The 17785-nt window shown below is 45.8% G+C and overlaps 2 protein-coding genes across 4 annotated transcripts in view; one reads left to right on the forward strand and one right to left on the reverse strand.

Moving 5' to 3' along the window:
- The window catches only part of NIPSNAP1 (nipsnap homolog 1), a 173113-nt gene that overhangs the window by 48078 nt on the left and 107250 nt on the right, over positions 1 to 17785 (forward strand). The window lies entirely within an intron of this gene.
- The window catches only part of NF2 (NF2, moesin-ezrin-radixin like (MERLIN) tumor suppressor), a 100030-nt gene that overhangs the window by 22571 nt on the left and 59674 nt on the right, over positions 1 to 17785 (reverse strand). For all 3 annotated transcript variants that reach the window (XM_050806810.1, XM_050806811.1, XM_050806812.1), the window contains exons 8-13: positions 14930 to 15064; positions 11188 to 11262; positions 8732 to 8845; positions 4992 to 5114; positions 3468 to 3685; positions 2032 to 2137 (exon numbers count right to left, since the gene is read on the reverse strand). In XM_050806810.1, the coding sequence (XP_050662767.1) occupies positions 2032 to 2137; positions 3468 to 3685; positions 4992 to 5114; positions 8732 to 8845; positions 11188 to 11262; positions 14930 to 15064 (771 nt within the window). The remainder of the gene's footprint in view (positions 1 to 2031; positions 2138 to 3467; positions 3686 to 4991; positions 5115 to 8731; positions 8846 to 11187; positions 11263 to 14929; positions 15065 to 17785) is intronic.

Raw genomic sequence — 17785 nt, forward strand, 5'->3', positions numbered from 1 at the left:
CTGTACAGTTGTAATCTGGGCACTTCTCTACATGTATGTTATACTTCATAAAAATTTCCAGCAAAAACCAGTACTAGTTGCTGCACCATCAGTGAGAGCATGAACTGGTACAACTTCTTTGAAGAGTATCAAAATTGAAAATTTGACCCCACGGTTCTATTATTAGAATTTATTCTACCAATATATTCACTTGTGTGTGTCAAGATTTGTGTTCAGGGATGTTCAGTGCCATTTTGTTCAAAATTGCAAAAGAAAACAGACTAAATACTCATCCGTGAGGGACTGGTTAAATGAACTGCAATCCATCCGCACAACAAAACATGATTAAAAAGCTGATATGGATGATCTCCTCCAGGATTGACTGCTAAGAGGAGAGAGCAGTTACAGCAGTGTATAAGCTTTGCTCCAGTGTATATTTTAAAAACAACACATAGAGGCTGGGCACAGTGGCTCATGCCTATAATCCCAGCACTTTGGGAAGCTGAGGCAGGCAGATCACTTAAGCTCTGAAGTTTGAGACCAGCTGGGGCAATATGGCAAAACCCTGTCCCTACCAAAAAAAAAAAAAAAAATTAGCTGGGCGTGGTGGCACATGCCTGTGGTCCCAGCTACTCAGGAGACTGGGGCGGGAGGATCGCTTGAGCCTACCAGGCGGAGGTTGCAGTGAGCCGAGATTTTGCCACTGCATTCCAGCCTGGGTGACAGAGTAAATAAAACTCTCTCTCTCTCTCAAAAAATAATAATAATAATAATAAACAAAATAAAAAATAAAAACAAAACACACATCTCAGGTGTTCAGCCCAGCTGAGTGCTCAGACGACTCCAGTCCCAGCTACCATCTGACTGTGACCACCAGAGAGATCCCCAGCAAGGATCTCTGTCTGGCCCAGTCAACCCAACAAGCCACCAGAGGTATAATAAAGGGTTGTTTCGGCCACACAGTTGGCTTGGGTGGGTTGTTACATAGTAACAGAGAACCAGGATATACGGCAACAGCAAACTGCTTACGTTTTCCCCACCTCAAACCCTGGGCAGCTTGTGGCTCTGGTGCCCTGTGTGCATCTGGGTCATGTATGTGCCTGTACCATGTGCTTGAATGTAAGTATGGGTACGTGTGTGTGTCCGTGCTGTGTGTGTGGATGTGCCATGTGCATGAATATATGTATGGGTACATGTGTGTGTCTGTGCTGTGTGTATGGATGTGTCATGTAGATGACTGTGCTGTGTGTGAGTCTGGGCCATGTGTGTGCATCTGTGCCCTCACCCTAAATACCCTATGTTCTCTTCTCTACCTGGCTACTTCCTGCTCCCCCTTCAAGCATCAGTGTAGACACCATATTGAGCCTCTCCTGCCCCTCCAGGCTGGGCTGTGTCCTCCTCCTCTAGGCACCTGTGCACCCTGAGAACACCTGTCAGGACAGAGACTTCCAACTGTGTGGCACTATGTGGACACTGAACAAATACGCAAAAAAAAAAAATAAAAAATAAAATGCCAAACTGAATGCACAGAAGAAAGGAGGGAAAGAGGTTTCTATTCATTTTGTGACCCCATTTAATGGAAGTCTGCCTCTGTGTCCCCAAACTGAGAGTGGCTGCTCGTTCTTGCATGGCAGTAATTCACTCTGAGGTGTACAGCCAATCCCTTCCCAGAACTATAATTATGATATATGGTATATACTGATAGTTGAAGATTACATTCAGCTCAGCATTAAGAGGCAAGAGAGCAAATTCGCTTGAGGATAATTTGGGACTATATTACTTAGAACAAGAAAAACATTCCAGAGCTGGAAAAGGCCCTGTTGCCTGTTATCCAGGCAACCAAAGAGACAACTAACTAGTCCAAAGCCAAATGGCAGACCAGGATGTTCTACCCGGTCCCTAACTGCAGGCTCTCTGCATCTCTCATCCTGCCATGTGTTTGCTTGAATGGTCACCCTGAAGGCACCGCCAGATGAACTGAAGGGCCGGGAGGAAAGAGAACATCACCCACCAGGACTAAGGCGGCCCCAGCTGGTGGCCCCCCAGGCTCACCGGGTACGTGGGCTTGGTGGCAATCTCCAGGAGCTTCTGCTTGGCTCTTCGCTCTGCCTCGCGTGCTTCCTGCAGGTCCTGCTTCAGCTGATCTGCCTCTTTGGCCCTGCAAGGAAAGGATGAGATGTCAGCTTCACAGAAGAGGGCAGGTGGTGGGAAAAGACCCCACACCACCCCTGCAGAGGAGGGACCTGGTCTAACCCTGAGGATGGCACCTGAAGAAGTGAAAAAGGACAGTGAGACAGGGACATTTACATGAAATCAGAACTTCCAAAGCAAGGACAACATTCCTGAGATTTTTTCATTTGAGTTGGTAAATCTAAACTGGAAGAGCAGGAAAACTGAGAGAAACCGGACCTTCTACAGCCAGGAGACGGAGGAGCTGGAGGGGGCACCAGCAGCTTTCTCTGCTTTGTTTTTGGGTGAGAGTGAGCTGGGCAAAGGAAGAGCCCAGAGGATCAAAGTTCTTATATTGGATCACAAAGGGCAGAATATACAAGAACTGCATCTTCACAGCCTCTGGATAAAACACTGGTGGGCCTTGTGCCCACTTTCTCCAGCAGGAAGATGAGCCCCGTCACTGAGGGCACCCGCACCCTGGTGCAGATCGTCACCCTATGGGGCTCAGGGTGGACACGGCATGTGAGGCCTGGCCAGACCTGCATCATGCACAGCGAGTGTGACCCGCATACAGCAAGGGGCCTGAAGCAGGGCAGGCAAAAGGGAACCATATTCCCAGAACGACATGCAAAGAGTGGTGAGGAAAACTGTAGTGACTGCACCTTGGTAGCTAAAAGCCAAATTCAAGTGCTCTAAATCAACAGAGCCAAAAGCTGTGGGGAATGTGTCAGTGTTTATCTGAAGGCTACAGGCCTATAATAGTCTTTCAAAAGTACAGACAACAGTTCCATCCTTCAACCTGGCCATGAGTGGGACGTCCCAGTCACAGAGACCATCCTAGCCCCCCTTCCCCATGTGCCAAGGAAGGCTGGGGAATGCAGGCACTAGTTCCCCTTTAAAGGTGAGCAGCTGCTGTTCTCCTGCAGACCCACCGAATGAAAGCAGAAAAGAACCACGTTTTGTTTTTGCTTTTTTTATGCACAAAGAGCCTCCTCACATCTCTTTAGCTGAAAGCGGTCTGTGGATATGCTCAGGGGTTTTCCTGCACACACGGCCATCAGAGAGACAGGGGCTTATCAAAGAGACACAACAGAGGGGCCCACCTAGCAGGAGAACTGAGTTCCTGTGCCCAACCAGTAGCGCCAACCCCAAAATGGATGAAGCAGCAGTCACCATCAGCCAAGGAGGAGCCTCCCCCCGCCCAGAAGATGGGGAAGCAGCTTGAGGACAGCTGCTGTAGAGCTCAGCCTCAGGGAAGGCTGGTCTGCGGCCCTTCGCCAGCCTCCTCACCAGTCTGGTGCCCAGTGCCCCCTCACCTCCTCTCTGACTCCTCAGCCATCTTCAGTGCCAGCACCTCGGCTTCCAGCACCTTCTGCTCCATCAGGCGCTTCTCCTCCTCCGTGCGAATGGCTGTGGCCTTGATGCGTTGCATTTCCTGCTCAGCCTCTGCGGCCTTCTGGGCCAGAAGTTTTGCCTCCTCCTCAGTGATCTGGGCCTTTTCAGCCAAAAGGTCGGCTGTCTCCTCAGACCGCATCTGGAGGGCACGGTGCTCTTAGCTGAAGCCGGATCATGTGTTATTCTCCCGCCCAGATCTGCCTTGAACACTGAGATGCGACAAACCAGAGTCTCGGACTCCTGGGGTCCTGCTGCTGAGTGCCCTCCATGACTCTCTGACAAGAGATGACAAGCCCCTTTCCCCAGCTTTTCAGAAGGGTCCTTTGGGCTGCACCCATGGGGAGTAACAAGAGCACCTTCTCTGAGTACCCACTTCAGCCCAGGCTTCTGCTGCATGTGGAGAAAAACAACTTAAACTCTGCTCTTTCCCTTTAAATCAGTGGTTCAAACCAGAGGAGCTTTTTGCCCCCTGCAAGAGACATGTGGCAGGCCGGGCACGGTGGCTCACGCCTATAATCCCAGCACTTTGGGAGGCCAAAGCGGACGGATCACCTGAGGTCAGGAGTTCAAGACCAGTCTGGCTAACATGGTGAAAACCCATTTCTACTAAAAATACAAAAAATGAGCCGGGTGTGGTGGCAGGCGCCTGTAATCCCAGCTACTCAGGAGGCTGAGGCAGGAGAATCACTTGAACCCGGGAGGTGGAGGTTGCAGTGAGCCGAGATCATGCCATTGCACTCCAGTTTGGGCAACAAGAGCGAAACTCCATCTCAGAAGAAAAAAAAAGTATGGCTGGGCGCGGTGGCTCACACCTATAATCATAGCACTTTGGGAGGTTGAGGCAGGCAGATCACGAGGTCAGGAATTCAAAACCAGCCTGACCAACATGGTGAAACTTTGTCTCTACTAAAAATACAAAAATTAGCTGGGCATGGTGGCATGTGACTGTAATCCCAGCTGCTCGGGAGACTGAGGCAGGAGAATCGCTTGAACCTGGGAGGCGAAGATTGCAGTAAGCCAAGATCGTGCCACTGTGCACTCCAGCCTGTGCAACAGAGCAAGACTCCGTCTCTCAAAAAAAAAGAGACATACGGCAATGTCTGAAGATGTTTTGGATTGTTACAAATGGAGGGTGAGGTGCTGCTACTGGGATCTAGTGCCTACAGCAAAGGATGGTCAGCCCCAAATGTCAGTAGTGCACAGGCTGAGAAGTCCTGCTGTAAAGGCAACCTCGTGGTGAAAGTGGAATTTGGCTGCACATAAGCTCAAACTAAATCTGCTTCTGCCAACACAGGTGGAAAGAAAAGGCACTGATCTTTTTTAAAGCTGAAATTAAGTCTTTCAAAGCAAACGCTGCTAACTCATGGTCTTCAGGAGGCCGAGCTCCAGAAAAGCCAAGGAAGCCCCCAGGTAGCCTCCTGGAACCCCGGCCCCTCAGAAATCACCAGTGCTTCGTTGGCCATAGTTGCTTCTTCTTTCATCTGCAGCAGCCTCCTCTCCAACTCATCCCTCGTGCGTTCAGCCTCCTCCCTCATCTGCTTCTCTCGAGCGAGGCGCTGCCGCTCCATCTGCGGGGGGTGAAGAAAAAGTCACTGAATCACAGGGCTCGAGACCTAGGGTGCCCAAAGATGCCCCATCTCCAGAGTCTCCCCTTTTGGGACCTTTTTCCTTCCCTTTCCTTTAGGTAACCAGGGTCATTCTTATTGCTCCCCACCCCATTCTTCTAAACCAGTTGCAGAGTTGAAAGCTGAGCCACTTGAAAAAAATTCTAGTAGTGAATGAACAAACGAACAACCAACAAAAAACCAAACCGAGTCTCGACCTGGATAGAAAGAGGCATTCTTTTTTTTTTTTTCTTTTTTTTTTTTTTTTTTTTGAGACAGAGTCTTCCTCTGTCGCCCAGGTTGGAGTGCAGTGGCATGACCTCGGCTCACTGCAACCTCTGCCTCCCAGGTTCAATCAATTCTCCTGCCTCAGCCTCTCCAGTAGCTGGGACTGTAGGCGCCTGCAACCATGCCCGGCTAATTTTTGTATTTTTTAGTAGAGACAAGGTTTCACCATATTGGCCAGGCTGGTCTTGAACTCCTGACCTTGTGATCCACCCGCCTTGGCCTCCCAAAGTGCTGGATTTACAGGCATGAGCCACCGTGCCCAGCAGACGGAGGCATTCTTATACATGGTGCACTGAAATGGCTACCTTGCCAATGCTGCTTTTTGTTGGGAAACCTCAGGTGGCTCTGCCCCGTGGCTGATGGGACACAATGCAGGACCTCCTCCCTCAGATAGAGCCCCAGAAATAAGCAGCCTTCTCATTTGGGCAGGCAAGTCATCTCACCATTTCTAATCCACATGGACCCCTCTCACATCTCTGATTTCATCAACAATAGCTCCACTCTTGCCTCTGACCCACAGAGAAGATGGAATCATTCTACGTGATGCATCAATAGTTCACACATTGTATTTCACAGGGGGGAGCTGCAACAGCCACAGCACAGACTTGCACAGCCTCATGCAGAGACAACTCCTGAGCCAGGCCTATGACAGGAGGGAGCCAGGCAGGGAACACAGCCCCCTGTCCTTAAGGCAACAGTACAAAGCCACCACTACCTCCCTTGCCTTCTGGATCACTGCATTAATTGGACCACATGCTGAGCTTAATAAGGGGAACAAGTACAAGACAGTGCCATTCCTCTGTGATCCTGGGGTACTAACTGAGTTCAGAAAGCAGAATCCAGAAGTGGCCACTGCATTATTTTCTGCCTTAAATAATTTAAAGCACATTTAATTACTTCTTGCTTCAATCTTATCCCACACTCTGGTCATACAAGGTTTCTAAGACTGCTGCTTTTTCTAAATCCTAAGTAAAAAAAAAAATATATATATATATATATACACACACACATATTATACACACATCTACATACATTGGAGCTTGAAAAGATAATGCAAAGACAAGCAATAAAACGGTGAAAGTTGTTCTCCAATTTTCTTGCAAGTCAGTGAAAAGCTTGGCCAATTTGTTCTCTAATTTCCATCATATTACAATTTCCATAAGGTGGCTTACTACATATCTATAATTCTTTTTTTTTTTTTATGCTTTAAGTTCTAGGGTACATGTGCACAATGTGCAGGTTTGTTACATATGTATACATGTGTCATGTTGGTGTGCTGCACCCATTAACTCGTCATTTACATTAGGTATATCTCCTAATGCTATCCCTCCCCACTTCCCCCTATAATTCTTAAAGAAAGAGAGAAGAGAAGAGAAGAGAAGAGAAGAGAAGACAAGAGAAGACAAGACAAGACAAGACAAGACAAGACAGCCCAGTTAGGCCAGGCAGGCACAGCAGCTCATGCCTGTCTTCCTAGCACTTTGGGGGGCCAAAGCGGGAGGAATGCTTGAGCCCAGGAGTTTGAGATCAGCCTGGGTAACATAGAAAGAGCTGATCTCTACAAAACAATTAAAATTAACTAGGTGTGGTAGCATGCACTTGTAGTCCCAGCTACTTGAGGGGCTGAGGCAGAAGGATTGCTCAAGCCCAGGAGCTCGAGGTTACAGTGAGCTATGATGGCACTACTGCACTCCAGTCTTCGTGACAGAACAAGACCCAGTCTCTTATTTAAAAAAAAAAAAAAAAAAAAAGGTCAGGTAATCTCCTTCAGTTCTTGGCACTGTACTTTCCCGGAGACCTCTACCCCAATATAAAGGACCTCCTATTCACAAAATCAGTTTGCTGCTTACAAAGACTGTAAGGTGTAATATACATCCCTTCATCCGAGATGGAGAAGGTACATCATTAGTTTCACCTGATGGATGAGAAAACTGAGGTCTGGAAGGTTAAGTCATTGACTTAGTCACATTCTAAATTTCAGATCTGGCTCCAAGGTCAGTGTCTGACCTTGATCTGTGGTTGCCCAGATGCCAGGTTTGTGGTTCTGCTGTGCTGTAGGCAGTGCCGATCGCAGTGTTCCTGCTATTCTCTGCCGGGGCCCACAGGCTACATATTCCTTGACACTTTCAGATTTCTTACTTCTAAGCTTTGCTCTGCTAAGAAAAAGGTCAAAGAGAGCTCTCCTCCTTCTTCTTATTTATTTATTTTGGTATTTTGTTTTGCTTCTGTTTTGAAACAGGGTCTTGCTTGGTCACCCAGGCTGGAATGTAGTGGTGCAATCATAGCTCACTGCAGCCTCAAATTCCTAGGCAAGTGATCCTCCTGCGTTGGCCTCCCAAAGTGCTGGAGTTATAGGGATGAGCCACTGCCAAGAGCTCTTCATGAAACTGCCACTATGACCCCATGCTGGCTCAGTAGGATTTCTTTGTCCAACAAATCCATCCCATCACCCCCAAAGCATCCCAAACAACACATCTGTGGCCTGCCACCTCAGAAAGCAAAGAGATGAAGAGCTGGAAGCACAATGGGCATTTCACTCTAAATCCTAGGGCTGGGAGCCAGCCTCTCCATTGTATCAAAATCAGAAAGGTGCACACAGACTAATTATTACACCTCTGAGCTTCCAAGTCCTGAGGGCAGCCAACTGCAGCTGCTGCTACTCTATCTAGTAGTTCATCCAAAAACACAACTGATATTCTCAGCAGTAAGGCCCAAATTAGTTGTGTGGATTTCCATGAGTAGAGAAGGTTTATGAGTAGAAAACAATGATGCAGATCATCCAGTCTACTGATAGGTGCTCCTGCCACCTCCTGGGGCAGGTGACATGCCGTGAGGTCTCACCTGCAGTGGGGAATTGCAGCCAGAGTCCAATTAGCATTCCAGCAGCAAGCACTGAAATGCCACCCTGCATTCTATCACCATCTAATTAGAAAAGGAGAAGGCTGCACAAGGAGGCAGACAGGCAAAAAAAGCAAGCAAGCTAGCTAGCTGGACAGATAGATGCATGCACTCTTGGCTATTTTGTCCCAAACCAGTGTTAATCACACTTAATTTCTCCAAGTGTAGAAATTACTAGAGATATTTCTTTTAGATATGCTATTAGGGTTTATTCCTCATTTCCAGAGCTGACATCCCACCAGGTAGGCATCAGCAAATGAAGATCCAACAGGGATAAAACAAGAGCAGGTATGTCCATGGCCAAAAGACTCCTGCGAGCCCACAACCACTCCTCACCTCCCAGGCCAGGACTGATCACACAGTGACATCATCAGTTAAAACAAAGTCATGCTCACCTGCTTTCTAGCCTTCTCCTCCCTGGCCTGGGCTTTCATCTGCTGAACTTCCAAAGAATCGGCTTTCCTCCTCCTCATAAATAGATCATGGTTCCCGATACATAGCTGGAGAATCTGTGGCCACAGAAGCAGACAAAAAGGTTAATATCCACAAATTTACTTCACTGCCTGCCGGCTCACTAGTGCTATAGCAGTTTGAGCTCTTGCAGGTAGCAGTAAACGTGAAGATGAACGCATGGAGTGAAACACTAACGCCCTGCTAGCGGCCTCTAGTGCTCTCAGCTGTGGAAACATGCAAAATGAAGGTGCCTCAGATATGCCAGGAGGTAAAAATCACAAATGAAGAGAGCACTGGAGGACACTTCACCATGTCTTCTGGGTGCACCTTACTCTCCTACATCAAGATGTGGTTCTGCAGACCAGGGAGGATAGGAAAGCTCATTCAGTAAGCTGGGCTAAGGCAACAGGGTGCATGTGGAAAAAAATAAGTTGGATCCCTCCCTCACACCTTACACAAAAATCAACTCCAGAAGGATTGAAGACTTAAATGCAAAGATTAAGCCCTTGAAACTTTCAGAAGACAATATAGAAGAATATCTTAATGATCACAGGATAAGAGAAGATGCCAAGTAAGACGCAAAAAGTGATTAAGAAAAAAATTTATATATTTGTCTACATTAAAATTAAACATTTTTATTGTCAAGACATAAAAAAAGAAAAACAGAGCCACCAACTGGAAGATATAGCCAATAAAGAAAACAGCTTAGGTGCAGTAGCTCACACCTGTAATCCCAGCACTTTCGGAGGCCAAGGTGGGAGGATCCTTGAGCCCAGGAGTTCAAGACCAGCCTGGGTGACATAGTGAGATGCCATCTCTACAAAAACATCAAAAAATTTGGCCAGACATGGTGGCCCAGCACTTTGGGAAGTGTAATCCTAGTACTTTGGGAAGTGGAGGCCAGCAGATTGCTTGAGCCTAGAGTTTAAGATAAGCCTGGACAACATGGCAAAACCTCGTCTCTATGAAAAATACAAAAAATTAGCTGGGCATGGTGGTGTGTGCCTGTAGTCCCAGCTACTGGGGAGGCTGAGGTGGAAGGATCACCTGAGCCTGGGGAGGTCCATGCTGCAGTGAGCCATGATCGTGTCATTACATTTCAGCCTGGGCAACAGAGTGAGACCCTATTTCAAAATCTCAAACAAAAAAAGTTAATATGATAATGAGATACCATTTTAGATGCACAAGATTGGCAAAAATTTTTAAAGGCTGATAATACAAGTATTAAGGATAGCAAAAAAGAAATTTCACCCACTACTGTTGGCTCTGTAAAAATCAATTCACCTTCTTTAGAAAACAATGTGTCACAATTTTGAAATTTGAACATATACTGAGCCCTGTACCCCTACTCCTAAATTCTATTTTTTATTTATTTTTATGTATTTATGTTTTTTGAGACGAAGTTTTGCTCTTGTTGCCCAAGCTGGAGTGCAATGGCATGATCTCGGCTCACCGCAACCTCTACCTCCTGGGTTCGAGCGATTCTCCTGCCTCAGCCTCCTAAGTAGCTGGGATTTATAGGCATGTGCCACCACGCCTGACTAATTTTATATTTTTAGTAGAGATAGGGTTTCTCCATGTTGATCAGGTTGGTCTCGAACTCCTGACCTCAGGTGATCCACCTGCCTCAGCCTCCCAAAGTGCTGGGATTACAGGCATTGAGCCACTGTGCCTGGCCCTATTTTTTATTTTTTTTAAATTTTATTCATTTTCATTTTTGGGGGGACAGGGTCTTGCTATGCTGCCCAGGCTGGTCTCAAACTCCTGGCCTCAAACAATTATCCCGCCTTGACCTCCCCAAGTGCTGAGATTACAGGCATGAGCCACCCCACCTAGCCCAGTATACTCAAGACTCCAAAGGAACTATTGCCTATGTACACCAGGAGGCAGATACAAAAGTTTTCAAAACAGCCTGTTAAAACAGTATAGAAATGACTGGGCACAATGGCTCACACCTGTAATCCCAGCACTTTGGGAGGCCAAGGTTGGATGGGTCACCTGAGGTCAGGAGTTCAACACCAGCCTTACCAATATGGTGAAACCCTGTCTCTACTGAAAATACAAAAATTAGCTGGGCATGGTGTCTCATGTCTGTAATCCTCTCGGGAGGCTGAGGCAGGAGAATCTCTTGAACCTGGGAGGCGGAGGTTGCAGTGAGCCGAGATGGCACTGCCACTGCACTCCAGCCTGGGCGACAGAGCGAGACTCTGTCTCAAAAAAAAAAAAACCTTCCTCATGATATAATTTAGTTTTAACTCTAAGCTAAAGAGAAAGTATGTGCCAAGTGAGATACCATTCTACACTTCACAAGATGTCACTCTGATATTCTTTAAAAAGAAGTATTCAATTCTCAGAAAAGCTACCATTATCAGTAATGAAAACCAGGATCTCAACTTACCAGCTTATTAACACGAAGCTTTGAGGAGTTAAACTTGAAGACATCAATTTTCTTATCCAGTGGTTTAATAGTAAACTGGAAGAATGAAGCAGAACACAGTTTCAGTCCGACAGCCTGGAATGTTACCACCAATTGGAAATTCCACAAATGCAGCAACCACACTGGCCACAGACCAGCATGAAGCTATGCCTTGTCCTGGCTTCCCAGTGTCCAGGCACTAAACCTCGGGGAATTAGGAGCACCAAGTCTCAGGCTGTGGAAGCTCAGGACCCTAAAGGTGTGCTCTCTAGGCCGTCTTAGGCATGAGTGTGGGAAGGGATTCTTGACAACCTAAAATAAGCATCCTTAACGGGCCCACCCCTGAGGCCAACACTGGAGGGCTACTATAGTCTAGGGCATGGGCCTGCCTTTGTGAAGCTCACCATCTAGTTGGAACTAGGCTAACAACAGCCAATTATTCAAGAAATCACATCATATATTGGTGCTTCATTGGGTGGTGCAAATCACAAATGTGTGGAGGTTCAGAGTAGATCCACCAGAAGCAAGAGAGAGTGAAGCTGATCTTAGAAGAAGAATCCAGCAGGGTAGCTAAAAGGCAGGCTGAAGGGGCATTCTGCACAGAGCAAAACCAGAAATAAGGTAGAGATGGGGAAATGAGCTGTGTGTGTGTGTGTGTGTGTGTGTGTGTGTGTGTGTGTGGTATTAGCTTTTTGGTGACTAAGATGATATAATAGGCTTAGCCTGGGAGGGAGGAAGAGGTGGGCGTAGGGGCTGGCAGTGAGAACAAAAGTCAGAGGTGGCCAGATATGGTGGCTCACACCTGTAATCCTAACACTTTGGAAGGCCGAGGTGGGAGGATCGCTTGAGGTCAGGAGTTCAAGGCTGCAGTGAGTTGTAACTGCACAACTGCACTCCAGACTGGACAGTAGAGTAGACCCCTATTTCAAAAAAAAAAAAAAAAGAGGGTTTAGGTTTGATGTGACAGGATACCTGTGCTCACCACAGGTTTCTGAACATGGGAATAATTTGATAAAAGCTGTTAATAGAATCAAATGGGGAAAAAAGGACTATAGTAGAAGGGAAAACAGTCCTTGATTCTGAAATCAAAATGGAGAGAAAGATGAATGATAAGGACAGGGTGGTGACTTGGTAGGAGAACCTAGGGTTAGACCACTAGCGGGAAAGCCTGCAAGTAACAAATGGCTGCTGTTCTCAACCGCTCCAGATAAGACCAAATAGATTCTAGATTTCCAAGATGCACTTACAAAATGGATATCCATTCCCAAGAAACACTTGCTAAGCAGATAAATATGTTTGGGAAGATAATATTTCTTTCACATGTTCTATTGCCCAAGAAGGGGTTAGTACACTGAGGACAGAAAATGATCCTTTGTTTAGCTTTCGGCCAAGTTAACTTCGAAGCAGTGTTGCTCTTGTGTAGGCTGCTATTCATGAATTTTGTGAGCTTATTTTTGGCTTTGCTGTCAAACCCTGGAGCTGTCAGTGGGAAACCACAAGTAGTGGGGAAACTGCAGGCTCTGCACCACGCCAGGGCGTACACAAAGAATCAACGGATCACTTAAAATAAACTAACATTTCTGTTTTGACAGCACGGCTGTCATGCCTAACTACCAAGACTACTTCTTTTATGTCAAATCAGCTTAGGTTCTGCTTACTGCATGAGTTACTGACATGATGGAACATGATGGCGCCTGGCCCCCAGAGAGGGCATATTAGAGTTTACTGTGTCAGGCCATACTACGGGAGACTTCAATCCTTGGCTTCTTTGAAGAACGGGTGTTTGGGGAGTCTTTAGCGCACAAATGTGTGGATGGGCAATACACAGACTTTATGAAATTGGGAGATGGAAAACTACCATAGGGTGGCACACATACAGCTTTATGTCATGTGGAACTTTCAGTTTAAGTATTTTAAAAAAGAAATACCTATCTGCTTATCTCCTGGGCTAAATACTTACAAAAACTTCAAAGTCAGAATGTTCTGAATTAAGGGGCTCAGTCTGTCTTATCAAGCATGGTTGAGTAGATCAAAACCACATACTGGAAACCAGGGGCCTGTGTTCCCTTCCTTGAGTTGTCATGAAGAAAGAGAAAATAGGAAATACGCTCAGGTTTGGGGCTCTGCAGGCAGCAACAAAAGCTGTTCCTATTCTTCACTCTCTACTCTGTGTCCTGGCTGTGCAGGTACCAGGAGGTCACTGAGTGGAGCCTCCCTCTCCCTGGTGCCCCTGTGCTCTCAGGGCTCAGCCTCTGGGCCTCCCTGAAAGGCAGGGGCTGTGGCATCAGCAACTCCAGCTCCTACCCTCTGCTACTTCACTCAGACATAGATCACTGGATCCTTCTGTGTCTCTGCTTCCTGATGTGACACAGAGATAATGACAACACAGCCCCTGCCTTTACAGCAGTGTTCTTAGACAGATTAAATTCAGAGGGTCAGGGTGAAAGTGCTTGTATATGGAAGACAACATCATGTCTCTTCCACAGCACTTATTTATGATAGCAGGTGAGTAGTTACTTGACTTCCTTGAAGGCTAAGACTGGATCGTCTACATCTTTGTTTCCCCCATGAAATCTAACACAAAGCAGATGTTCAATGATTCCTTTAAAATTAATGCAGAATAGGTGAGCACGGTGGCTCACACCTATAATTCCAGCACTTTGGGAGGCGGAGGTGGGAGGATTGCTCGAGCCCAGAAGTTCAAGACCAGCCTGGGCAATGTGGCAAAATCCCATCTCTACAAAAAATTAGCCAGGTGTGGTGGCACATGCCTGTAGTCTCAGCTACCTGGGAGGCTAAGGTGAGAGGATCACCTGAGCCCAGGGAGGTCCAGGCTGCAGTGAGCTTTGATCATGTGCCACTGCATTCCAGCCTCAGTGACAGAATGAGAGCCTGTCTCAAAAAATAATAATAATAAAATAAAATGAATGAAGAATGAATGAATGGATGAGTGAATGAATGAATGAATGGATGAATAAACATAAGATTATACATTATGGGACCTTTTTGGTAAAAGTCACCACCCTATATGGAAATATTTGAATTCTAAGAGCATTTGTCTAAGTTATTCAACCTTAATTATTTTGGAATTCTTGTAAGCATATTAACCTAATATACATATTTATATCATTACTGAGACACACACAAAACACATATATGTCCATATGTGTGTATGTGTATATATATATTTCTCTGCCACATGTATCAAGCACCAGACACAGAAAGAAAGCTAAATAAAGACCACACTTAAAATACAAAGAGAATTTAAGCCAGGTGCTGTGGCGCACACCTATAGCAGCTACTCAGGAGGATGAGGTAGAAGGATTGCTTGAGCCCAGGATTCAAATCCAGTCTGGGCATACATAATGAAATCCTGTCTCTAAAAAAGAAAAAAAAAATACAAAGAGAATTTATTGACAGAAATACAAAGCCAAGTAATGAGAAAAATGTTACTGTTTTCGTTTACTATTCTTTGGGGTTTCTCCCTGGCAAGTTGAGCTTCCCAGCTTCCTATTAGTCATAGTGGGGTTATTGATGCCAATACTGTTCTGTAAATACTTCGAAAATCAACAACCACATCCTCAAAGCCTGGGAATTAAAGGATTCTATGAATAACAAGGAGATGCCCTGGCTGGGGAGGCTCCAGCGAGTGGGGCAGATGGGGAAAGATCTTTTGCTGGACCCCTGGGCCACTAGTGGCATCTGCAGTACAGACATGTCCTACCTCCTTGTCACTGTATGAGATGTTTCGGATTTCATTCCACGGGAAGGAGATCTTGGGGGTCAGTCTGTTCTCAGGGTCATAGATGTGAAGCCCCAGGGCATCCACTCCAAGCAGCAGCTCTGTGCCCTTTTTATTCTGTGGATCCAATAAGAACAGCCACTGTAAGCTCCAGCTGAGGCTCAAAATTTTATTCAACCTTCCAAAGAATCTGGCACACACTGTCACATGTGACAAGTTTCAGCAGGTCCCAACAGAAGTCACAGCTATCTTATAAACCAAGAAGATTTCAGCTTTCTGAATTGGGGCAGGCAGAAGCAAAACTGTTCCATTCTTGTGACTTCTGGGTCCCCCAGAACAATCACTCAGGGCTTCTGTCACTGGCTCAATGGCTAAAGGAGGAGTAACGTAAGTGTTGTTCCCTCTAGTTAAATAACCAGGCTATCATAGGTTTAGAATTAAAGCCCATAGGTTTAGGCCGGGAGCAGTGACTCATGCCTGTAATCTCAGCACTTTGTGAGGCCGAGGTGGGTGGATCACGAGGTCAGGAGTTTGAGACCAGCCTGGCCAGCATGGTGAAACACCATCTCTACTAAAAATTTAAAAAAAAAAAAAAAATTAGCCAGGCATGGTGACACACACCTGTAATCCCAGCTAGTAGGAGGCTGAGTAGGAGAACTGGATGAACCCGGGAGGTGGAGGTTGCAGTGAGCCGAGATGGCGCCCCTGCACTCCAGCCTGGGCGACAGAGAGAGACTTAAAACAAACAAATTAAAAAAACCTATAGGTTTAATGATTTCTTGTATTTAAAGAAACCATTGTTGGATTACTAGAAAGAAAATTTTCAGTGCCTGGGACTGGATGGTCTCATTTTATGATATAATGTAGTCTTCATGTGATAAAGCAAGTCTGGTAAAATGTTAACTGTAGAATCTAGGTTGTGCATATATATGGGTGTTCACTGAAAAATTCTTTCAATTTTCCTGTAAGTTTGAAATTTTTAATGATTGCATGTTGGGAAATACATTATCAAAAGGAATTCTATTCATCAACAAAGCTGTCTAAAAGCCGTACCTATGCTCTGCCCCTAACAGCGGTCCTGGCCAGCAGTCAAAGTAGCCCACGGTGGGTGCCCTGGGCTCCCACAGCACTGACCCTGATAAGGACAGAGTGGAAGGAAACTGGCTGCACAAGGATACTACAGCTCCTGACTCCTTGCTGATAATGGAAATTGAAGCAAGACTCAAGGGCAGAAAAACAGATCTGTAAACTGAGAAGGTACTGGGACTGTGAAGAGAAGTACCAATCTAACAGCAGACATCAGATGGAGGAGTGAGTACTCCAGCGTAAATCTTTTTACTCCTAACATCCCAAAGTCAGACGCTATCATCAAACCACGAAAGATTCTTCTGCTTGTCCGCAAAGCTAAGAAAGCTACTGCATTAATAGAAGTGAGGCTTTGTACTTTTAAATCTGCAGTACATTTTGGAAAATGAGATATTTCATTGTGTTCTGACTATCTAGTTTAAATTTTTTAAAAAAGATTCAGGCTTCTACCTCCTACCATTATGACTCCAACACTTCTAGAGATTAAACAGAGAGAGGTGGAGACTCAAGCAGCCCCTTTTAAAACTAATTTAACATAAAAGACGGCCGGGCGCGGTGGCTCAAGCCTGTAATCCCAGCACTTTGGGAGGCCGAGACGGGTGGATCACGAGGTCAGGAGATCGAGACCATCCTGGCTAACACGGTGAAACCCCGTCTCTACTAAAAAATACAAAAAACTAGCCGGGCGAGGTGGCGGGCGCCTGTAGTCCCAGCTACTCGGGAGGCTAAGGCCAGAGAATGGCGTGAACCCGGGAGGCGGAGCTTGCAGTGAGCTGAGATCCGGCCACTGCACTCCAGCCTGGGCTACAGAGCGAGACTCCGTCTCAAAAAAAAAAAAAACATAAAAGACACTAAAATAGCTAGTAGCTTTGTCTATTGCTCGATATAGGAAACATACACAAAAAACAGTATCCATTAGTCTGACTGATGTAGAAATATTCCCTAATGAGAAACTTTTTCAGCCAGGCACAGTGGTACACACCCCAGCTACTTGGAAGGCTGGGGTGGAAGGATCACTTGAGCCTAGCAGGCCTGGGTGATATAGCAAAACTCCACCTCTAAAAAACAAAAAAGATTTTTAAAAACCAAAAAACTGTTTTCTGAGGATTATAAAACTTTAGTTTTCTAGAATCTAGGTGGCCAGCACATGGAGCAAGTGGAGTTGAGTTGACAAAACCACAGAAATGTGTTACATTAGTTTGACCTTAAAGAAACCAAGCAATTAGCAAATACAAACTGATAGAACTTTAGAAGAGAACTTCCTGTACTATGATGGAGCACCTTTTAGGCACTTTAAGTGTGCCTTATTTTCTTATGCAGAGTAATCCATACAAATCCATATTTACAAAATACAAATTAAGTAGAAAGCTATCCTAGAATATTTAAAATGTATTTCAATTTACCTGAATTTAATACAACAGCTGTAGGAACCCAATAAGGGAAAGCAAAGCATGACGATGAAAATAAAGGTGGACCCGCCTGATTGTTTTAACATCTACCCATCTGCAGTTTGGAGTCCATAGTGAAATGCTTTGGCAAATCGCATGCATCCCTTTGGAAGAAGCTGCTTATACACTGCATCCAGATACTGACCCACAGGAGAAAGACATTCCAAAGGCCCATATCTGGGCCGCACACAAATGCCTCTCCCCGCAGAAGCAGTGGGTTCCCAGCAGACAGCAGACTATTAATGGTTTGAATAGAAAACCAATTAGCCTCATAGTGAGAATCCCAAACAAATCAGTAATCTAT

Source organism: Macaca thibetana, chromosome 10 (genome assembly GCF_024542745.1).
Source record: "Macaca thibetana thibetana isolate TM-01 chromosome 10, ASM2454274v1, whole genome shotgun sequence".
Lineage (NCBI taxonomy): Eukaryota > Metazoa > Chordata > Mammalia > Primates > Cercopithecidae > Macaca > Macaca thibetana.